At 50.6% G+C, this 24554-nt stretch overlaps 1 protein-coding gene across 1 annotated transcript; it reads right to left on the bottom strand.

Annotated features, from left to right (window-relative positions):
- Positions 1 to 2646: 2646 nt before the first annotated feature.
- On the bottom strand, positions 2647 to 8420 carry LOC130681834 (melatonin-related receptor-like). The gene is made up of 2 exons (XM_057495411.1): positions 8114 to 8420; positions 2647 to 5570 (listed from the first exon to the last, which is right to left on the bottom strand). The coding sequence occupies exons 1-2, from the start codon at positions 8418 to 8420 to the stop codon at positions 3991 to 3993; spliced, it is 1887 nt and encodes a 628-aa protein (XP_057351394.1). The 3' UTR covers positions 2647 to 3990.
- Between the last annotated feature and the right edge of the window lie 16134 nt (positions 8421 to 24554).

The raw sequence follows: 24554 nt of genomic DNA, 5'->3' as shown, positions 1-24554 counted from the left end.
TACCAACAGCATTCCTCAATGAACTGGAACAAATAGTTCAAAAATTCATATGGAACCGTCAAAGACCACGAATAGCCAACGCAATCCTGAGAAGGAAGAATAAAGTGGGTGGGATCTTGCTCCCCAACGTCAAGCTCTACTACAAAGCCACAGTAATCAAGACAATTTGGTACTGGCACAAGAACAGAGCCACAGACGAGTGGAACAGAATACAGAGTCCAGACATTAACCCAAACATATATGGCCAATTAATATTTGATAAAGGAGCCATGGACATACAATGGGGAAATGACAGTCTATTCAACAGATGGTGCTGGCAAAACTGGACAGCTACATGTAGGAGAATGAAACTGGATCACTGTCTAACCCCATACACAAAAGTAAACTCCAAATGGATCAAAGACCTGAATGTAAGTCAAGAAACCATAAATCTCTTAGAAAAAAACATAGTCAAAAATCTCATGGACATAAACATGAGTGACTTCTTCATGAACATATCTCCCAAGGCAATGGAAACAAAAGCAAAAATGAACAAGTGAGACTATATCAAGCTAAAAAGCTTCTGTACACCAAAGGACACCATCAATAGAACAAAATGGTATTCTACAGTATGGGAGAATATATTCATAAATGATAGATCCGATAAAGGGCTGACATCCAAAATATATAAAGAGCTCACACACCTCAACAAACAAAAAGCAAATAATCCAATTAAAAAATGGGCAGAGGAGCTGAATAGACAGTTCTCTAAAGAAGAAATCCAGATGGCCAACAGGCACATGAAAAGATGCTCCACATCGCTAATCATCAGAGAAATGCAAATTAAAACCACAATGAGATATCACATCACACCAGCAAGGATGGCCATCATCGAAAAGACAAACAACAACAAATGTTGGCGAGGTTGTGGAGAAAGGGGAACCCTCCTACACTGCTGGTGGGAATGTAAACTAGTTCAACCATTGTGGAAAGCAGTATGGAGGTTCCTCAGAATGCTCAAAATAGAAATACCATTTGACCCAGGAATTCCACTTTTGAGAATTTACCCTAAGAATGCAGCACTCCAGTTTGAAAAAGACACATGCACCCCTATGTTTATTGCTGCACTGTTTACAATAGCCAAGATATGGAAGCAACCTAAATGTCCGTCAGTAGATGAATGGATAAAGAAGAGGTGGTACATATACACAATGGAATATTACGCAGCCATAAGAAAAAAACAGATCCTACCATTCGCAACAACATGGATGGAGCTAGAGGGTATTATGCTCAGTGAAATAAGCCAAGCGGAGAAGGACAAGTACCAAATGATTTCACTCATATGTGGAGTATAAGAACAAAGGAAAACTGAAGGAACGAAACAGCAGCAGAATCACAGAACCCAAGAATGGACTAACAGTTACCAAAGGGAAGGGGACTGGGGAGGATGGGTGGGAAGGGAGGGAGAAGGGCAAGGAAGGAGAAGGGGGGCATTAAGATTAGCATGTATAGTAAAGGGGGCACAGGGAGGGCTGTGCAACACAGAGAGGACAGGTGGTGATTATATAGCATCTTGCTACGCTGATGGACCGTGACTGTGGTGGGGTGTGGGGGGTACTTGGTGAGGGGGGAAGCCGGGTCAACATGGTGTTCTTCATGTAATTGTAGATTAATGATAGCAAAAAAATTAAAAGAAGTACCCTCAGTTTTTCTCACCCGTAGCAGCTCCTCTCAGCACCCCTGAGCCCCTGGAAAGCACCGACCAGTGTCACCCAAGGAAGAGGGAGAACGGAAAACATGGGGAGGGGCTGCTGCCTGTAGACCAGGATGTGAGCACATGAGTAAGCCCCCTTTTGGAGAATGCCTGGCAGAAACTATGCACAGGGGATTAGCCTGAGGTCCAGCAGTCTTTCTGGCGGGGCTAAAATCACTGTCATTTGGGCGTGAAAAGTGAAGGTGACGTCAGTCTATGCTCACAGTCTAGCTGAACCTGTATAGAATAACTACATATGTACAACTCTGTGTCTATGTATATGTGCATGCTTTAAGTCTCTGTATTTTAACAAGATTGATATCCTACTGTGTATTATTTTGAATACACTTTCATTTCTATGGAGCAGTTTATTTGGGGCTTTTCCTTGTCATTAGAGATTCTTTTGAGACTGTGTTCCTGAAGTCGGGAGCTTTGCCCAGTGGCTGGAGTCTTGCCGCCCCTCCTCCAGCTGGAGAGGAAACCACCTGTCCTGCCGCCGACTCCTGTGCCTGCCCCCACTGCCCCATGAGCTGTTCTCTGACCGAGCAGCCTCTGGAGTTGTGACCGCACTGGGGCCTGGATGCACTCCTTGCATGGAGGTAGAAGGGGCCTATTTTCCGAAGCAGTGGCAGGCGAGCTCCAGAAGGCCAAGAGCACGCAGGTGAGGTCAGGCCATCCGTCATCACTGCTCTGGTGAGAAGAGCACATCAAATCCAGCAGCCCACTCGGACCTCGCCACCGTGCTGGGTAAAGAAACTGAGGCGAGAGGGTCCCGTGACTTGCCCTGGGCTAGAGCAAGCTTGCACCCCAGGTCTTTGGATCCCCAAGGTCACTGGTCTTCCACCTACTCACCGGCCCTCCCCACAAGTAAGTCTGGTAGAGCAAGCGAATTTATCAATCAATCACACTCCAAAGCCACAAAATCACTTTTATTTGCTACCACAAATACAGAATTGAATTAAGGCAGTGTAATGCATTTCCACTTATCCTCTCAAGCTTTTTGTACAGATATTTTGCTTGAAGTGTCAGTTTGAATCAATCATTTAAATTTCTATTAAACAGCAACCTTTTCCTGAAACCTAGAGAAAAATCCTTTCCTGGGCTGTCAAGTGTGCTGATACAAGACATCTACAGCTTAACATTGTGGACCACTGCAGCTCAGCCAAGGGTGGTGGGGACGCTGGAGTTGGCCTCCTCCCGACGCCGCCTCCCTCCCCAGCTGGGAGGCCAGAGGGAGGAGGCAGAAGCAGCATTCACACCCTCCCGGCTGCACTCCATTCAGTTTTGGCTTCCAGCTGCTGCCTCAAATTCCCTTTTGAATGAAAAAGAAAAATGTGGAGACAGACTGTAGAGGCATCAGGCTGTTGGAAAAAAATCTCTGAGGAAAGGAGCAGTTATGAATTCTAATATTCAAAACACGACTAATTGATCCTAGGAACCGTAAATTTGGATTTTAGGAGAAGAAACTAGTTTGTGATAAACTCGTTTCTCTGGAACTAAATGAAAGAAAATCCTGGCAAATACTGTAAAAAAAAGTGCGTGACTACAAATAAGGTTAAACATCTCACCATTCCACGTTCACATTTGACAATGAAAATCAGCACCCGTGTTCGAATTTTCAAAAGATTGAAATAATTCGGTGCAGCCATTATCTTTTGTTCTGCCATTTGATCTCATAGGCATAAAATTTATTTTCGTAAGAGCTTATCAAATCATTCTTCAGATGCGAGTCATATTTTGTCGCTGGAATTTAGAAAAGACAGTTTCCAGTATTCACATTCTATCACAACTGCCTGACTACCATTAAAAGTACAGCATAGAGTTACCCACTTACAACATAAAGCTCAGCGGTCACATTCACTTGACAGAAGCCCCCACCACAGCACCCCTTTCCCAGCGCACACGCACCCCTCCCCTCCCGCCCCTCAAGGAAGGGGAGAAGAAAGCAGGAACAATTGGAGGAAATGGGGACACGGGAGGAGGGGGTAATCTAAGTCTGCGATTTCAAGGATCAGTGTGGGCTCAAGGGCAACCACCAGGAGGTAAGCAAGGCTCAGAACAACATGTCAAACTTGAGGGAAATGTGGTCTATAAAATAGAAAGCACACACACGCACATACACTCAGAGTGCATACGTAAAGGAGGAGTATGCCTAGAAGGTGGATGCAGCTCACACCATGTCTGTCAGTGTCTGCATGTGCCTGTCTGTGTAATCTCACTTCGGATTACATATGCTCCACCCCTCCTAAGAGCACTTTTCACACAGCCATCTCATCAGAAACAGCTTCAACACTGGTAACCACAACCTCATGGCAATCATTGGTGGCAGTGGTGACCACAGTGAGGTCAAGAACGTCAGCAGCAGGGGCAGGCTCCAGGGCGCTGGCAGCAGACTCGAGGGACCCACTGGCAGGGCTGGAGGCGGGCTCGGGGCAGTCAGCGATGTCACGCTCAAGGTGGCCAGTAGCGGTGGTCTCAGGGTGGCAAGAGGCAGTGAGCTCAGGGTGGCCAGCAGCTGTGGGCTCAGCATGGCTGCCAATGGCAGGCTCAGGGTGGCTGGTGGCAGGCTCAAGATTGCTGGCAATGGTGGGCTCAGCGTGGCTGGTAGCAAGCTTGATGTGGCCAGTGGTGGGTTTCAGGTAGCTGGTGGCAGGGCTGGAAGCAGTCTTGCAGGGGCTGCCAGCAGGGATGTGGTGGCCAGTAACGGGTTTAGGGTGATCAGAGGCAGGCTTAGAATGGACAGAGGCAGGCTTAGGGTAGATAGTGGCATACTTGGGGTAACCAGTAGAGTTTAAATAGCCAGCAGGAGACTTGGGGTGGTGAAAGACAGACTTGTGATGTCCAGAGGAAGATTTTCGGTAGGCAGAGGCAGACCTGGAGGGGCCAGAGGCTGGCCTGAGGTGGCCAGAGGCACGCTCAGGTTGACCAGCGGCAGCATCACCAGGAACATTCCGGACTTTCATTGGCAGTTCCTCCACAGTGGGACAGGCATGAGCTTGGGCTTCTTCACAGGCATGGTCACGGGCACGGGCCTCCCTCGTCTCGCGAACATCATTGATGAGGCCAGAGAGGAACAGGATAGGGTGCCGCATAGCATGGAAGATGGTCCAGTATTCTCTTCGGAAATTCTCATTGAAGAGCCCGTAGATCACAGCGTTGAGGCAGCTGTTGAAGTAGGCTATGAAGTAGGCTGCAAGATAAAGCCAGGTGGGGATCTTTCCTGCCATCTCCTTCGGACTGAGAGCCACCAAGAGAGTGAGCACGTTGATAGGGCACCAGCACGCTGCAAAGAGGACGAAGATCATAAACATGGTTAGAAAATTTTGAATCTCAGCAAGCTGGTTCTCAGGATTCTGCCCAGCCGGGTCATGGGCCGCCAGCACTTTGGTCCAGATCCTCATATAGCAGAAACCCACTATGAGCAGAGGGAGGACAAAGTGGATGCAGACGATGGTCACTGCAAAGACAGGGTTGTTCAGATAGTTGAAGATGCAGCTGTACGTGCGAGGATCATACTCGATGGTGCCAATGTACATGTTAGGCAGGACAGCCAGGACAGTCATGACCCAGGTGATGACCAGATAAATGCAAGTATTGCGCACACTGAAGATCCACTCATACTGGAGGCTGTGACAAATGTAGCAGTAACGGTTGATGGCAATTGCCACGATATTGAAGACAGAGCCGACCACACACAGCCCTGTGATGAATCCGACCATCTGGCATTGTAACTGGCTCTGATCCCAGCCTCCAATGGCCATGGCATGCAGCATCAGAGGGTAGGGATAGATGGCCACCAGCATATCGGCAACAGAGAGGCTAACCACGAAGATGTTGCCTGAAAAACACATGGGGGGGGGGGGGGTGGTAACAGAGAAGAATAAATGGTTAAGTTCGGAAATCTACTAATTTAAGCTGGAGGGAAAAGCCAGCTGGACTCATGACAATTTACAATTCTAGAATCCTTTCAAAGAAATACAGTTGTATTTTCAGTTTTATTTACAAGCATGTCCCAGGTGATTCCGATGCACAACTAGGTTTGCAGGACCTGTCCGTTGGCCACCTTTTTTTCCTTTCAAACACCACTTCTGCTTTGGGAAAGAAAGCAGTAAGCACAAAAGCCCCTTGACGACCTCTGCACACCCACTTGCTGCATGCTGCCACCATTTTGTACAAAAACAAAACGCAAACTTTCTCCCCTACAGGGGGTGGGTAGAGAAGGGAGAGGGGAGTAGAGGTGAGCTAGATGAGGCTGTCCTTGGAAAGCAGGCTGGAGGGGGAAGGGGGAAAGAGAGAGATTAGAGGAATGTCAGGAAGCCTCAAACATCCCCACCAAAAAAAAGTAATTAGCCCTCTCTTCTCTAGCCTGGCACTGCGTTTGCAGTGCAAACACGTCTACAGAGAACTGTCTGAGACGGTAAACTAAGACCAGCCCCGTAAATACTTAACATTTCTGAGCGTAAAAACTGAGGGGAAGGGGCGAGGGAAACCCGGTAAAATTTAGTCTGAGACCAAAGAAATAGTGAGCAGGGAGGGGAAAACATCAGGAAAAGCCCTGAGAGGATTCGCAGGAGTGCCTGCCGGGTGCGGGTCCACACGCAGAGCCACGCGCCGGCCCCTGGCCCTGAGATTTGCGCCAGCCGCGGGCTGAGCTGGAAAGTGAACGGGGTCCTCCCCTTTTGCAGGGCCCAGGCGGGAACGTTTTGTAAAACCCTTTCAAAAAAAGAAGTAAGAGCCCTCTGTTTTTGGAAACACCTCGTTGCTAATTAGCATTGGTTTGGCAAAATACTGCACTTCATCTTGGACTGAGAGAAAATGGGCACTTTTTAAAAGGGCAAAGGAATGGCTCCTCCTGCTTCCTTACGCTGGCGTTGCCAAGGCGCAGCCTCTGTGCTTTCTACCCAAGAAATTCTTTCTAGAGTTTACCTGAAAATAATGAATTAGGAGAAGACAAGGGAACAAGAGGGCAAAGCCTTCGAAACCAAACCACAAGAACTATAAAAACCTTTCCTTGAATTAGGAAAGGAAAGGAGACGGAGGAACAGGAAAGCAATGAAGTAAAAAGTAAATGGGCTTCGCTAGTGGCCCCGGGCCCCGTGGGCCAGCACCTCGGGAACCCACTGCTGGAGTGAAGGTGTGGCCCCACGCCCCAAGAGGGCCAAGGAACGATCGGGCGCACCCACCAGAGTTCCAAAGAGAACTCTGAATGACCCTGTGCCTGTCAGTGCATTTTGAAACTTGTGTGATGTTGGTGATTCCTCGCCCAAGGACAGAAATCCCCCAGGCTCTGGCCACCTCCTCTGCCTGCCCTGGGCCGCTGGGTGCCTGGTCCCCTCCTCCCGCCCCTGGCCTCGTGGCCGGCCACCCTCCCTACCGGGCCTGACCTGTGCTGGGGGACCCCTTCCCCTCTGCCTACCAGCCCACGCGGAGGGTTCGCTGCTTCTCAGCATCTGCCGCCCCAGCCGCCCCGCTAGCAGCGGGGACCCCCTTGGCACAGGCTGGCAGCGCGGGGGGTCCCGCCTGCCGCAGCTCCCCATCCCAGGTCCACGCGCTTCGCAGTCCCTCGGCGCCCCCCAACCCTCCCCCCCGGGCTCTCCCGCGAGCCTTGCCCCGGGCTGCCTGCTGTCTCCTTGTCCCGGAGACGCCAAGCCCGCGACCCTCTCCGTCGTCCCACCCGGCGGCCCCCAGTACCCCGCTTACGGATTCGGAATCTCCGCTGCCGCCGCCTGCTGCGCCGGGACCGCAGCTGCTCACTGCCGTGCGCCCCAGGACGCGCGGACGGAGCTTGGCTCTGACGGACTCGGACCGCCTGCTCCACACTCGGGCTCAGGCTCTGAGCGCAGCTGCCGCCCGGGAGCCGCCGGGAGCCCCAGGGCCGCAGGGAGCGGCGGCTTGGCCGGGCTTGGGTGCGGCCGCTGCGCCGTTCTCCTCCGGTAAGCGCTTAGCAGCTGCCGCGAACTTAACTTTCTCCCAGCGGGTCGCCGCCCCGCTGCTCCCTCCGCGTCAATTGTGTCCGAGCTGCCTCTGCAGCGTCCGGCTCGGCGTGCAGTTCCCAGGCAGCCGCTGGACTCTCCGCTGCGGGGCCCGCTCCCTCGGCATCAGTTCCCGGCGGGGCAGGGCTGGGAGGTCTGCCGCGAACCACGGGAACCCGGGCTTTGCCCTTGGACGCCCAAAGCTGATTCGCAGAGCTCCCTCGGACTCTAGAAGCTCTAGGCTAATGGGGCCCCAGCAGAACAGCACCGCCCGGGTTCGCGGGGTATTTAGAAGGAACGTGTAATGTGAGGCCACTGTCAATGGGCTCCCTGTTCTGGGCACCCAAATTAACACTTTGGGGATTGCAAGTGGCAGAACGCTGGATAGGGAGAAGGAAGGGTGGCTTACCAGAATTTCTGAGCTTCTTGTTCTTCGTCACAGCCAAAATGACCATGGAGTTGCCAATTAGGTCTACGACAATGGTGATAACCATTGCGCAGAACATGAAGGTGATTAGAGCCGGTGGGTAGTCCGGCTGCGGCACCTTACAACCAATACAGCCGTATGGAGGGGGAGCAGCCAGAGCAGGCCCCATGCTGCTGCTGGAGACCGTTAGGCTCTCCCAGCAGGTGCAGACGACGTACACCTGCTCTGTCACCAGGAGCTTCTGGGAAGCCGCCTGCCCTCTAAGAATCAGAGAGCAAAATGGCAGCATCCCAGCCCTCTCCGATGAGCTTTTAAAGCCTCAAGAGGTGGCTAGCCCCACCCCAATCCCACTCCCCGACCAATCATCGCTCCTTGACCACTCCCGCTTTGGTCAACAACTCTTCTTGGACAAATCCACATCGAGGTGTTGCCTTGCTTCCAACTGTCTTGTATGTGCTTCCCCTCTAGCACTTAGGTATCGTCATGAGCTCAGAATCCAACCCTCACCAGCTACTTCGCATCCCATCTGTTTCTAGCAAGTTCTTCTCCCTCCCCCTTCAAAGCAAATGCCCTGCAAAGCGGCACAGAATGCATAGCAGGGGTTTGGGGGCCCTCTTGGTGTCCAGGGCCCACCCAAGCCAGTCTGAAGCCCCCGGAAGAACGTCAGGGGCAGCCAGCAGCTCCCTGGGCCCTAGATATATGCCCCTATAGTCTCCTTGAGATGTTTATCCCATTCCAGGCGCTGTCGCCTCTGCAGAGCCTTCTGCACTCCGTGGTGAGCGGGGCACAGCTGCCAGGGGCTTCTGTCCCCAGTCTGAGTCCCCAGTCTCTGAGGAAGCTATCCCCACTCCAGTGCCTGCCAGAACCCGGTTGGCTCCCTTAAGTGGGATGGCCCTTGCGCGCGTCTGTGGGAGCCAGGAGCAAGTCTGCGGTCTGGGAGCAAAGGGAGTACCTTGTGGCCGCACGACCCTAACTCGGGTCGAGCGAGAGCTGGGGCCCAGCTCCTTCCCGGCAGCCGCACGCAAGAAAGCCCTTCTCCTGGGCTGCCATGCCTTCAAAGAAACCTCTCGAGGTGCTCCGCGCGCCCTGCAGAGTGGCGCAGAGCGCTCCGGCAGGCTCCGGGAACGACGCCGCAGCGGCAGGACAGGCGCGGGGGGCCTGGGGGCGGGGAAGGGGGTGCAGCCAAGAAACCAACGGCAGACCAGGGGTCCCCGCCCGGGGAAGAACAAATCTCGGTCCTTCTCCACTGCCATCCCCTGCCATCCCCTGCCAGAGGTCTCATTCAATCTCCCCCGGACCGGGCCGCCCCCTAGCCCCGCGCACCTCCCTCCCCAGGCTTGCTGGTTCCCTGCCCTGGCCCAGGCTCCGGGAGCGCGCGGGCCACGGGAAATCCGAAGGGCTCTGGTTCTCGCTCCTTCCACAACCTCGGGCACGGGAATGGATTTCTGCCTGCTACTAAAAGTTATGGATCTTATCGAGAAGTCTCCCAGAAAATCGGAGCAAACACCTTGCGACTTGTCTCCCAAACCTGGCCTTCTTACTGCAGTGGGGGAGAGGGGTTCGCGCTGTCCCGGAGCGCCACCGTGTGGATACTGCCGCCTCCTGCCCCGCGGGGCGCTGGGCGGACACCGGGGCGCTGGTGGCGGGTTTCGCGAGAGACTTCGACCTTCGGGGACCTTTGAGGCCAAGACAGACTCCTCTGAAAACAAGACTGAGCGCACTTAGCTGAAAAGCCCATCACAGGAAGGCATCCTTGTTTGCAGATGAAACCCGCCCCCCGCCCTCCTCCCAATCTTGCTCTCGCCGCGGGGGAGGCACTGGGCACGAACAACAATCTCCCGCCAGGAGCCCTTTCTCATTCATTATCTCAGTGCTCCTAGCGGGCTGGAGCGGGCCGGGCTTAGTCAGGATCTATTCCTAAAGGCAGCCCAAGAGCCCGCCTTGCTAGTCTCCCTAGGAAGCGGTGAGCACCGGGAAGGGGCCGGCAGCCAAAAACTCGTCCACATCGTGCTGCTTACGGTGGTTCCGCGAGGTTGCATCCTTTTACCTGTGGCAAGGAGCGGTTTTTAATTCAGATTTTTAAAAATTTAAGGAAAAAAGGAAACAAGGACCTAAGATACTGTTCTCTCCCTTACCCGCCCCCCAAACAATCCTGTAAAGGAAACTGGCAAGGTGTTCGTTCGGGCACTGTTGTGTTCCAGTGCACCACACCTTGGATGGGGTGGCCCCAGGGCTGGCAGAGGCCCAGGGCACTGGGGATTCTCCCTGGATATGGCCTGGACTTCCCTGGGACTGGGACTGAGGAGTGAACAGAGAGAGGGTGAGCTGAGCCCCTGGCCCCTGGCCCTGTTTGGACATTGCTTGACCCTGACTTCAGGGATCTTGTATTTTTCAATACCAGACAAGTGAGAGACGCAACTATTTTTATAAGGGAGGGGAAGGGATTCTGCATATGGTTAAACTTTCTTCTTTTTAATGAACTGTCTTAATAAATATTCTGAACATTGTCCTAGTGCTAAGAAAAACAGATGCATACTGAATCCATTATCTGGATACATACGAGGGAGAAAAACAGAGTTTGCAAGGGCAGGACAAGACTCATGCGCGGTAAGTTCATTCCTCTGGCAGAGTTGAGGGGTGAACTCTTCATCGGGTAGAGGGCAGTGCGTGGTTTACTGAAGCTTCCAAAGGATTTTTAATTAAGTGTCTATCTAAAGGACTGTGATGAAACCCTAATAACTGAGAGTGTAGAAAAAGCACTTTATGTGGGATTTGAAAGTTGTAAGATACAGATGAAAATAGAGGAGACCAAAGACATTCCCTGGGGACCCCAAGAAAACCTTGGAAAGCCATCTGGAGATTGAGAAGGAGAATAAAGCAATGCACAGTCCACAGGGAATTGCATAGTATTTGCAGTCCTGGAGCCCAGCCAGGTCCCCGTGTGGTCCCTTCCCCTACGTCACTCATTATAAGGTGAGGGAGACTACGCAGTCTGCCAGAGGACTCTTGGCAGTGAAAGCTTGGGACGTCCCAGGCAGAGGTGGGGCCAAGGGGCATTATGTACAGAAGGTAGAAATGAAGCGGTTTTTTTCTTCTTGCTGATACAGAAACCTTCCTTTCATCTCAGCCTCCGCATCTCTACTCTTTTGAAGAACTGAAGACCAGAGTGGGCCTGTCAGTCAAGGTGGTAGCTCGGAACTCAGCACTCTTTTTAAAGATGTGAGAGAGCAGAACAAGCGAGCAGTGTCCGCTCAGCAACAGGTGACTGCTCTGCACACAGCAGGAGAGTGCCACGCCACCAGACCCCTGGATGCTGAGGCCATGGTGGAAGGTCACCTTTGGTCAGACCTATTATGGCTCTCTGCTCACCCCTCAAGCGCTGTAAGTCCTTGCCTCTAATTAGCGAAGGTGATTTTAAATAAGCATTTTATCGTTCTGAAAATCCCACTGGGGATATATTTTCTCACAACAGTGCTATTTCACACATGAGGAAACTGAGACTCCGAGACATGAGAGGACTTGCCCGAGGTCGTGCCAAGGCTGGTGGAGGAGCCCAGGTTTGAAGATGGGCCCAGTGTCCCCTCAGCTCAGGCTTTTCTGCCACAGCCCAGCTGCATAAGGTAGTGTTTTTGCACCATATTCATCCTTTTAAAGTTCACAGTTCAGTGGGGTTTCGTACATGCAGAAAGTTGTTCAACTATCATCACCGTCTCATTTCAGAACACTTCTATGGCCCAAAAGGAAACCCTGTCCCCATTAGCAGTCACTCCCCCTGCCTCCAGAGCCCCGCTCCCAGAAACCACAAATCTGCATTGTGTCCCTGTGGACTTGCCCATTCTGGACGTTCCACATCAGTGGAATCATATCATGTGACCTTTTGTGTCCGGCTGCTTTCCTTTAGCATCATTTCTTTGACATTCATTCGTGTAACATAGGTCAGAGCTTCATTCCCTTGTATGGCCACATAGTAGTCCATTGTACGGAGAGGCCACATTTTGTTTATCCACGCATCCACCGATGGGCCTTTAGGCGGCTTCCACTCTTCGGCTACTGTGACTAATGCTGCTATGAACGTTTTGGGTTCTCTCTAAGACCCAAACAGCCCCTGGCCTGTGACAGGGAAGCAGAGGGCCTCTGAGTGCCAGCTCACACCTTGCCACTTCCCCAGGGAGGGCCGGGCAGCCAGCCAAGGGCTGTCCCAAGCACTCCAACCTTCCTTGGTCAGTGCTTCCCTGATGTCACCAGATCATCTGCTGAGGCCACATTAGACCATCGGTTGATGCTCCAATGTATGAAAACTGTCAGAATGAGAACTTGGTGCAACCCCAGTAAGAGTGAAAGTATCTTTCAGTTTGAGTACAAGCAGAGCAGTCTCCATTCGTTCTTGGACCTTCAGGGATGTCTTATCTCTTCATGGAAGACACACAGGAACCTGGAAGCTACTCCTCCCAGCCCATCCCTGCTCCACCCCCTGGTCCTACGCCAGCACTAAGTAGAGGCCTGATGAATGGAGACTATATTTGGCTCAATTCTTGAAAATAAAAACAAATGTGAACCCAGCTCTGCCATTGGTCGGCTGTGTGACATTGGGCAAGATACTTAGCCTCTCTGTGTCTCAGTTTCCACAGCTGTAACACGGAGATGATCATAGTGCCTCATCATACGGTTGATAGGAGAATTAAATAGAATAATACAAGCACTTACAACACTACCCAGAACAGAGTAAGCATGCAGCAGGCGCTAGTTAGTATTCTTATTCTGAAGGTTTCCGATGCTCTGTCTAAACTCAATCCTGTTGCACTTCTATAGAGGACATAGGCTCTCGGAAGCACTGGAGACTCTGCCCCCAACTGCGCCATGCTCCAAGGTCTCTTCCCTCTGGCTCTAATTCCTGGCAGAAGCCACCCAGTGGGCACTCTCTGGCATCCCAGGTCACCATGACATGTTGGCAGTGTGTCAGATGAAGGGGACATACCAAGTCACTTGCCTTCTCACTGCCATCCCCCCAGAATGCTTCACTGACACAGTTTGTTCAAGAAGGGACATATTTTCTTCAAGAAGGGACCATTGGATTTCCTGACACTGGTCAGAATGAAGACACAGAGGATGGTGGGTCTAGAGGCAGGTCAGACCTGAGGTCCACAGGAGGCTGGCTGAGCACAGGCAGGGAGAGCTGCGTTTCGGCAGAGCCTGGGGCCAGCCCATGCTGAGGAGGGTCTAGTTCCAGGTCGAGGTGGCGGCCAGGAGCAAGGCAGAAGCCTCAGAGGAACTAAGCAGGGACTCAGGCAGGAATCAGATCACTGGGCCTGGGCACTATCCAGCTCATGGCATCAACCAACTCAAGAGCAGTTTGGGACAGGTGCTCGGTTTGGTCCTAAACAGACTCTGTCTGGTCACATTTATTTTACCAACGTGGAGACACTAGTCACATTTGTTAAATGAACAAAGAGAAGGATTGTCCTCTCCAGGTCCCTCAGGCTTAATTCATCCTGGCTGGAACCACTTTATCTTCTCCCTGTGCTTCAGTCACTAGGGGCAGCGAGACACATTCATTTCCTTTCGTGTAATCGGGGACTCACCAAAATAATTAGCAGGCAGTGTTTCTGGAATCTTAGTGCCTGTGAAAGACTACAGGTTAGGTGGGTTCAAATCAAAGGGCTACCAGGGAGAGAAGAAGCACATTAATGACTTGTACTAACACTTGGACTCCCTTCCCCTTGTACAATTTACCTGCTAGTTGGGGCTTAATGAACAATATCCGTTTTCCTAGCTTCTTGTTCTAGCCAAGCAGGATCAAAAGACTGTCTCTCTTTTTAAGCATCCTCGTGACTTCTGATGCAACAAGCCCCTTGCCCTGGGAGCTCTGCTTTAGCCTGCTCTAGTGTAGGACACTGGGCATGAGCACCCATCAGGGCCCCAAGCAGTCCTCTTTCTCCCCGGTGGGCCCACTCGGCACCTCCCAAGGGCAGCATGTGTGTGTGCTTCTTCAACACAGCGGCCCGATGAGCTAGGCACACTTACGATCCGTCCTCCACAGATGAAGAAACTCAGGCCCAGAGAGGTTCTGTCCCGGCCCCAGGTGGTAGAGATGATGAATGGTAGAGCCACAAGTGCACCACGCGTGCTCTGGCCCCCGAGTCTGTGCCATAGCCACATATTATCCATTGTTTACTGGAAATTTCCATTTAACTGGGCACCTTGCATTTTACCTGGCAACCATGTGACTGAGGGCCACAGCCTCTGACTGATCCTGAATGAGCCAAATATGAGGACTCTGCATTGGTGGGTCAAGGGCCTGCCTTCCTCCCCTTCAGCCCTTCCTCTGACAGGGGTTTGGTCAACCCTGGGGAACAAAGACTATGAATTCAAGACTGGAGGATCCCAGTAGGCTCTGTGGCGGTCACCTTGTCATCCTGCATGTCTCCTGTGTGTTTTGCCAGCATCTTCTATCTACTCAGGAGACTCGTGACACATCCTAAAGGAAATACTTGCCTCCCATTCCCCTGCCCCTGCGAGCAGCAGTTCAACTGCGGACTGTTGGCCCGTCACTGGAGGTATTTATACCCCTGTGTTTTGACTGGGGCTCATATCTGAAACCATTGTGCATTTTCCACCAATGGCCTCTTAAAGGTCATGGTAAGCCTGCCTGAGAACCTCAGTCTCAGCTGCCTGGGAAGAGAGCTTTCTAGCGTCTTTTCCAGGTTGCCCTCAAAGGCATTTTGCATGTCCCATGTAACCTGTATTCCAAGCCAGATCTTCTCAAAGCTACCTCCAAATTTGATGAGCATCCAGCTGGCTATTTTTACATGATGCTATAATCAGCAAGCAGTCAGAAAAAAAAGATTACCTTTATTTAAATACTTGTCATCGTCACCAGTGAGTCAAGTCAGTACTGTCTAGTATTAACGTCTGTACCCATCCCAGGCAGAGGCAGGCCCAGGAGTGAAAAGTGGGGAATTTGAGTTCTGAGCAGATGCCAGCCCAGCTCCTCAAGCCCAGTGTGGCTGGAACGGAGAGGAGAGCGTGTACAGCACCCCAGGAGCAGAAGAGGCTTTAATATTCTGGAATATTAAACAAGCAAAAGGATGAACTGCAATGAAACATCCTGGCAGGACCATTCATTTGCCTGTAGAGCCACTAAAAGAAGCCATCAAAACTTTCTGTGCAAGGGTCAAATGAAGAAACGATCCTGCCCAAGCCCGAGTCAGACTCCGAGACCTCACAGGTGCTTCTCTTCCGTCTTGTGTTTGCTGAGGCTGCATCAGTTCCCAGGGCTTAGAGCCGCAGGGAATTCGAGCCAGCAGATTGCTGCATGCCCACAACACTTGGCCCCACTGAGCTCCCAATTGGGATAGAAACCATAGGCATTTCCTGGGGGTCCCGTCCCACCTGGCCTGCGAGGCTCTGATCTGAGGCCCCTCCCCTGCATCATCAGATGCCCACTGACCACACACTGGCAGCCCCAGCGCTTCTCTCCCAAGCAGCTAGTTCAAGTTCAGTTGCCCTCTAATCAGAATGGTCTCACTTGACCCGTAGTCTCCTCAAAGGATAGTTCCCGGTCTCCCCAAGCCACATTCATTTTCTCAAAAAAATAAAAAGGCTTTTTGTGACTTGCCCTCCTCTCAGCACCCTCTTCGGCATTATGGAAAACTCAGTAATTTGATCGGGATGACTTTTGAGGGGATTGCCAAGCCCTTTCCTTTCCTCTCCCCACTGCTCCACATCGTGCAGTCTTGGAGCAGGAGGACTTCTGGAGCCACCTAGCCCTGTACCGGAGACTGGAGCTCAGCAGCCATCCCTACACCAGCAGTGACAATGACTACAGTCCCTCCGGATCCGCGGCCTCTATACGCCAGGCACAGCACCTCATCTCATTCATTCCTCATGGCACTTTTTTTTTTGGCACCCTGGTGAGGCTGGCATTATTATAAGGAAGTGGAGGCTCTGAGAGGGAAAGCCCTCCTGCCATCAGATGCATCCTGTCCTTCCTCCCTCTCTGCTACACCCCCATCAGGAGTGTCCCGGGCTCTTGCGGTGGAGGGTGGGGACCAGCGGGCTGGACTTTTCATTGTGGGATGGAATAGGCTAGTTAAATGCTTGCCCTGCGCCCAGGCCAGCAGATAAAGCCCCAGGATCCCAGGCCTTGCGCAGGCCCTGGAAGACAGTCTTGGCTCACCTGGTTTTCTTTGCACCAGCCACTCCACTGCCCTGCTCCTCAAGAACTAAACTGAAAGACTGGCTGGGCATGAAGTGCCTTCTTTCTCTGCAAGCTGTGGTTCACAACTCCCATCTGGAGACACAGACGAGGGAACCTGAATCCCACTCTCAAGCTCTCCTTTGACCTTGCCTTTGAATAAGGGTTGATTGGTAGGTAATGCATAACTGGGAGTAGGTTGGGCTGTTTCCTGTTGCCAAGACAACAAGGCCTCTCCTTCCAGGCTGGCTACCAACAGCTCCTCTTGGACTGCATTGGGTAGTGCGTTTTGTGAAATACATCTGGTCTCGAGTGTCCTTTATGGAAGATTTTAATTACTGATTAAGCTTCTTTAATGATTGTCGCATTGTTCAGATTTCTATTTCAATTTCATTTTTTTAGCTAGACCTAACTTTTTTATTGTGTTAAAATATATACAGCATAAGATTTCCCATTTTAGCCATTTTTACGCATCCAGATCAATGATATGAGGTGCATTTGCATTATCGTGCAACCATCACCTCCGTCTATCTCCAGAACTTACTCGTCTTCCAAAACTGAAACTCTGTCCCCTTAAACACCAACACACCATTCCTCCCTCACCCCATATCCTGGCAACCACAATTCTGCCTTCTGTCTCTGTTTATCTGACTGCCCTGGGCATCATACAAATGGAATCATGTAGTATCTGTCCTTTTATGCCTGGCTTATTTCACTGAGCATAATGTCTTCAAGGTTCATCCACGCTGTAGCAGGTGCCAGCATTTCCTTCCTTTTCTGGGTGGAATAACACTCCATTGTGTGGAGAGAGCACATTTCCTTTACCCATTCACCTGCTGATGGCCACATGGGTTGTTTCCACCTTTGGGCTATTGTGAATGCTGCTGCTATGAACGTGGGTGCACAAATGTCTGTTTGAAGCCTTGCTTCAGTTCTTTGGGTTGTATACTGGCATTTGGAATTGCTGGATCATATGGTAGTTCTATTTTCCATTTTTAATTTTTGAGGAGTCACCGTACTATTGATAGTGTCCTTTGATGCACAAAAGGTTTTCATTTTAATGTAGGTCCAAATTATCTATTTTTTCTCTTCTTACCTGTGCTTTTGTTCTGATATCCAAGAAGTCACTTCCAAATCCAATATCATGGTGCTTTTCTGCATGTTCTCTTCCAAGTTTTATAGTTTTAGCTTTTAATGCTTAGGTGTTTGATCATTTTGAGTTAAGTTGGTATGTGATATAAGAGTCCAGCTTCATTCTTTTGCATGTGGATATTCAGTTTCTCCAGCATTGGCATCTTTGTGGCAAATCATTTGACCATACATGCAAGGGTGTATTTCTGGATTCTCTATTCTATCCCATTGGTCCGTATACATCTGTCTTTATGCCAGTACCATGCTGTTTTGATCACTGTGGTTTTGTAGTAAGTCTGTAAATCAGGAAATGTGAGACCTCCAACGTGGCTGTTCTTTTTCGAGATTGTTTTGGCTATTCCGGGTCCCTTGAGATTCTACATGGATTTTAGAATGGATTTTTCTACTTCTGCAAAAAGTCATTGGAATTTTGATAATAGGCTGCATTAAATCTACAGATCACTTTGGGTAAAACTGACATCTTAACAATATTAAATCTTCCAATCTGTGAACAAGGATGTCCTGCCATTTATCTGTGTCTTTAATTTCTATTAGCAATGCTTTTTGTTTCCAGTGTACGCATCTTTTCCTTCCTTAGTTAGGTTTACTCCTAAGTATTTTATTCTTTTAAATACTACTGTAAAAGGAATTGTTTTCTTAATTTCCTTTTCAGATTGTTCATTGTTAGTGTATAGAAACAACTGATTTTGGTGTGTTGATTCTGTATCTTGCAACTTTACTGCATTTGTGTATTAGTTGTAATGATCAAAGTCTTTCTGGACCTGGGTCTCTCCTGTCTCTTGTTTCTGCAAGTTCACACTCACCGTATTTTGCTTCTGTATGTGTTTGGTTATGCGTCCGTGGAAAATTATTGGAGACGATACTTTGAGGCCCAGAATAAAAACACCTTCTTCCAGAGAGCATTTGACCTTATTTCTGCCAGAGGTAAAAGTCACTATTGGTCTGGGAATATTTTAAATTAAATTCATGTTTGGAGTATTATGGACTACACAGGCATTGGGAATTTGGGTTGCAAACCCACAGGCGGGCCATCACGTGCTTACTGCTCCTCGGGGATTTTTTACCCCCTGCTCTCCTCAATGCCAAGGTAACTTTCCCTGCAGTCAACCAGGAGAGGGACAGGTTCACTTCTGTTTTATCCTTACCTTGAGGCTATAGTCCTTCCTTTGGGCTCCCACTTTATCATGAGGAGCATCTCCTATTAGACCTCTCACCATGATCCAGTTCTGGCCTTTGGCTTCTGTCCCCCTTGCCCTCTGAGGCTCTCAAACCCTAAGTTCAAGTTTGCTGGCATCAGTGAAGGATTTATTCCATTAACCTTTCTATCATCCTTCCTTAGATTTTAGACTGATAACTCTTTTCTGTGTTGTCACATCTTTTATGCTTTTAAGACTTTTTTTTAAAGCGGACATTTTTATCTAGCATCTTATTTTCAGCAGATTAGTTGACCCAAGGGCCCAGCCTGCCGCAACCCTTTCATTCTCCGCGAGGAAGTTTCCCTCCCCAGAGAGAGGCACCTGTCTTCTGGAGTACTGCGGCCGGGCACCTGAACTCCGTGGGCAGGCTTTCACACACTGGTTTCAGGCCCACATCCCTTGCCTGGCCTCTGGCGTCTCCTCATCCCGACGGTCTCTTCGGCTCACCTCTGTAACAGCACCCCCTTCTTCATAGCCCCCAGGAGGCGCTTTCACTGGCCCTGCAAGCAGTCACGGCCAACTCTAGGCTACGGGGCTATCTCATGTCCTCTTTGTTATTGTTCTTCTATCCTTTTGTCCCTTTAACGATTTTCAGTAGAGCCTCACTGGGGCTTGAAAATAACAGGAGGGCTCAATCAGCCTATCAAAATGGTAATTCTGTTCACTGTCAGTCCCTGGTAACCACTTCACTGAGTGCCTCCACCACCCTCCTGAGACTACCTTTGGCAAGGTTACCCAACAACATCCATGCGGTGAACGTTGATGGATAGTTCCCATCTGTCATCCTCCTTGACATCGCCACTGTATTTGATACAGCTGAGCACATCCTCCTTCTGGACATGAGAGCACACTCTACCTGACTCTCCAGCCAGCTTTTTCTCCTCCACCCCACGTGTGAATGGGCCCTAAACCCAGCTCAAAGGACCTTATTGCTATTTCTGACTACTCATTTGAGACAAAAATGGTTCCCACTCTCTGGACTTCAGTTTATGATTTCTAGAAGCACTTACAGTTCTAGGACTTTATAATTTAGATCGTAATGTTAGTTATCATGTTTTTATAACCAACTACAGTTCGAGTTGGTGTGGTCCTACTAACCTTTCATAGAGATTATTATTATCGTTTCCATTCCTGAAAAGGCCTTCAAAAATGTGGAATTATAAAATTTAACTGCTGGCTACAGTTCTAGAGTACAGGCTTTACTTTCTCCACCTGTACAGTCTTGGGGTCCAGGTCCATGTGAGAGTGAAGCAGATAATCTCCAAACCCCTCTTGATGCTGAAGACTCGGCCCTAAGTCCAGACCCACCTCTCATATTTTCAGGACTGAGGGCAAGAGACCAAATGGAGGGCCACACAGTCTATGACTAAATATTTAAGTGTCTTCATTGAAACTAATGAGATGTTGAAGAAAAGTATGCCCTCTCCTCCCAGCTCAACAATTATAGCTTCCTAGTGATCAGAGGGTTAGGTTCAAACGTAAGTGTCTTAGACTGCCCAGAATGCCATGCTTGAATTTATGGTGTGGGGAGAGTCAGCCCCCAGCTCCCCTTACATGCGTGAGGACACCTTTGCCCACACTCCCACGAACAGCTACCTCTTGGTCCTCTTGGGTCTCAGTCTGCACGTTGTAATGGCTCGGTCCACCCTCAGGAAGACACGCCTGGAAGCAAGCGAGGGGCACTCGGGCCAGAGAAGTCTGCAGGCCTGGGTAACTTGAGCTTTGGTCTGGCACAGCCCCTTGCTCCTTTGGGCTCCTCTGCCACAGGTCATTCACTCTAGCAGACATTAGAGCTGTGACCCTCTCTAAGCCATGACCTGCACTCCGCAAACAGCAGGTCCCAGGACAAGGACCACCTCTGCCTGGTGCTAAGCCAGTCAGTTCTATCTGAGTCTAAGACCGAAGAGTGATGGCAAACGTCACCTTAAATCAAAGATCTATCCCCACACTGCGCTGTGGGAGAGTTAAGACTTGTGGACAGTACAACTGGGACACTTTGAAGGTAGAGTAACTGATGTGCCCAGAGGAAGTCTGTGCCTTGAAGGGGAGAGGGAGACATGGAGGGCTTGCTTGGTAGGCAAAGGGAGGAAGAAAGGAAGGTGGTCCAGGAAGATGATACCTTGTCACCTGGGAAGTCTGGAGTATGGCAGAGGGTGAAACCAAGAGTAGAGGGAAGACCAGAAGTTGAAGTCAGGACAGTAGATTAGGGCGGCCATGTTGGAAAAGGAATTAACAAATGTCACTTTAGTCCATTGCAATATAAGCTCAAAAAGCCAGAGACCATGTCAGTCCTGTCCAGCACTGTGTTCTCAGCAGTCTTAGGATAATGCCTGGCACAGTATGGTGACAAGGACCACAGTCAGAGAAGCCCTCCTGCCTGGTACCAAGCCTGCCACAGAGCAGAGGCAGTTTGGGCTCGATGTCTGCTTTCGAGTGAGGCTTGGTGTAGCTATCTACAGCCTTAGACTCAGGGGCCCTGGTGGTAGTTTTCTAAGAGGACTGCACCTGCAAACTAGCCACTGCCACAACCTTGCCCTACGTGTGGCGTGCATTCTCCCAGGCCCCTCATTCTCCTCTCCATTTCTCCAGATCCTTTTCTAGAGTCCTGTTTGACTTGGACATGGAGAGGAGGAATGGAAGGAGCTGGGACAGAAACAGAAAGGTGTCCCTGGAGAGATCAGGGCAGAACCAGGGATCAGAGCACCCTGGGGGACGGTGAGCACAGAATGTCCGGAAGGGAGAGGCAATCCATGGGGCCAGACGAAGCTGAGATACTGAGCATAGTGAGGACTGAGGCAACACCATTAGATTTGACAATTAGGGGGTCTCAGGTCCAGTTCAAAGACGGTAAGCCTGAAGCTAGATTTCCAGGACTTACGAACGAGGGCTCAGTGAGGAAATGGAAACAGAGTGTGAAGAACACTCTGCCGAGAAGATACGCAAGGGAATGAGAAAGAAGGCGGGCAGTAGCCAGAGAGGGAGCAGATGTGGAAAGGCAGCTGTGGGCAGGGTGGTCCCCAGTTAGAACGGGTGCAGTCTGCATGGCAAGGTGGCTTTCTTGGACAGCACCAGACAGTGTCAAGCCATGTTGGGGTGTTGGGGGAACCAAGGGGGATTTCTCTGAACCGGGACTAGAAAGACAAGACAAGAACACTGGAAGGGCAGGAGCTGGGCCTTGCAGGCGGCCTCCCCGGGGTAACTGAACAGTCTGTGCTGGGGCCCTGGCCAGGAGGGAGGCGAAGCAATTGGCCCAGGACCACAGGGCTAGTACCGGGTTGAATAGTGTTTTGGACTGAACTGTGCCCCCCTCCATTCATATGTTGAAGCCCTACCCCCCACTGTGGCTGTGTTTGGAAATGAGGCCCTTACAGAGCTAACCAAGGTCATGTGAGGTCATAACGGTGGGGCCCTGATCTGACAGGACTGGTGTCCTCATAAGAATAGGAAGAGACACAGAGCACGCTCTTTCTCTCTCTCTCTCAATCTGTGTGTGTGTGTGTGTGTGTGTGCGCCTGCCTGTGCACAGAGGAAAAGCAATGTGTGGGCACAGCAAGAAGGCAGCCAACCCCAAATGAAGGAGAGAGGCCTCATCAGAAACCAGCCCTGCTGGCACCTTGATCTTGGACTTCCAGACTCCAGAACTGGGAGAAAACTAATTTCTGTCATTTAAGTCCCCCCATCTAGGATTTCGTTATGGAAGCTTAAGCGGACTAAGACAAATAGAGTTTATGTGGGCCTGAAACCTCAGAGTGTGACCTTGTTTGGAAGTAAGGTCTTTGCAGATGTGGTTACTTATGTTACGATGAGGACGTACCGGGGAGGATGGGCCATTAACCCAATGGGATGGGTGTCCTTGTAAGGGAGGAGAGCACCATGCGAGGACACACATGCAGGACAGAGCCTTGTGACACAGAGGCAGAGACTGGACCGGTGCAGCTGCCAGCCAAGGATTGCCGCGGCCACCACCAGAAGACAGAGAGGCCAGGAAGGCTCCTCCCCTTCCGCCTTCACAGGAGCAGGGCCCTGCCGACCTAAGTGTCAGACTCGCGGCATCCAGCTGGGAGAGAATAGGTGCCTATTGGCTTAAGCCCCCCCGTTGGTGCTCTTTGTTAGGACAGCCCAGGACTCTCCCTCAGTGATGGGCTCCCAGCGCTTCCTGTTCTTGCAGCCACCCCACACTGCTTCCTCAACTAAAATTGGGTTTCCTTTCTGAGTTCAGAAGCTCTATAAAGAATATTTCCTTTCAAAGAGTATTTAAATGTAACTTTTAAGGAACCTCAGGGGAACAACTGAATACTCCAGAAGAGTGGGACTTGAAACAAAAAACCAAACCTTACTCCTCACTAATCCTTCAGTCACGTGGCCCTGTCCCAGAAGGGGTCACTGTCAGCATTCCTGGGGTCCCTCTAGCTGCTGTCCCCGTGTGAGGATGGATGCAGCCGCTTTTTCCTGTACATCAGGATCCTCCTCTACGCAGTCTCCAGCAGCTTGGTTTCTCTGGCCTAACGATCTGCCACTGCTGTCTTGCCCTGGCCTCCCAGGAGAAGGCCACCCGAGAGAGTGCTTCTTAGGGGCCACTTTTGAGGACAGACTCTGGAGCTTTTCTGTGTGGGCTTGGGATGCCAATCTGGTGCCACCACCTGCTAGCTGAGCGATTCTGGGCCACTTACTGAACCTCTCTCCTCCAGGTTGCTCGTCTATAAAGTGGTCCAACCTCTTACATATCTCTAAAGGATTAAATGAGTTGAATGCACCAAGTGCCCGGGCAATAGTGGCTGGTGCAGGGCCGGCGTAAGACACCTAGTGTGTGTTAACAGATGCACAGTGCACAGTGTTCTCATTATGGATGCACCACCATTTACATCTACTGGGCGTGTACACTGCTTTCGGCTTTTCACTCGTACAAGCATCACTTCAGTGAGCATCTTCGTGCGTGCCCTCTTGCGTGAGTGTCCAGAGGATAAATTCATGTGGGTCGAGTTGGCTGGGTGAGTTTTCCCTGCCACCAAGAGTGTATGCTCCGGACTGTCCTTCCACACCCACCCCCACACCAAGGTCTTGCAACTGATTTTAAGATTTGAATTGGCAACCCTTTAAATATTGCTGTGCATTCTGTGATCCAGCAGGCTGTGTTCTCCTTTTCTTTGGCTAAATACTGACCAGTATTGATTCATAAATGTATTTCATGGTTGCTTACAAATAGCAAGGCGACAACTGTCATGGAGACCCCTCTTTCGTGATTGGTCTTCACAAACTACACAGTGGTGGTTCACAGGTCATCATGAGAGCATCTGGCCACAGCTGGTACCGGAGATTTGTATGCCCAGAGAGCGTTGCTAGCAGCCTGCCCTGGCTAGATATATGGTGGGGTGGAAATTACCTGCCTTCCCTTCAGACAGGAAGTGACTCACAGCCTGTCCTGCCTGTTATTAAGCTAATGGAGCCCATTCTATGATCAGACGCACCCCACTGCCAGAGCCCTAATTTACTTTGCAGTGGGGGGTCACAGGCACACAGGGTGGCTTGCTGGGGCTCCCTCAGTACCTCAGGCAAAGAACAAGGTTCATGTTGTAGAGAAGAGCTTCCCGCCTTCCCATGTTATTATCACAAGAGCACGGACAACCGGATCAGCCACTTGGCATATTTATAGCACCTGAACAGGGGACCCTTGAGAAGATGGAAGGAACAGCCTTTGCCAGATGGAGATCAGTTGGATGGTGGGTCGGTGTGTGTGTGTGTGTTTGGGGCTGTCTGGTGTTGTTCTCCCTCCTCTGTACTAGAAAGAAGAAAATAGGCAATAAGTAAATTTCGAGAAAAACAAAATATTGATAGAATGAGTAAGCCCTCTTCTTTTAAAAAAAAACCCTTCAGTTGGGTTGTT

This window comes from Manis pentadactyla, chromosome X (assembly GCF_030020395.1).
Source record: "Manis pentadactyla isolate mManPen7 chromosome X, mManPen7.hap1, whole genome shotgun sequence".
Lineage (NCBI taxonomy): Eukaryota > Metazoa > Chordata > Mammalia > Pholidota > Manidae > Manis > Manis pentadactyla.
This window is presented reverse-complemented; position numbering and strand designations above follow the sequence as displayed.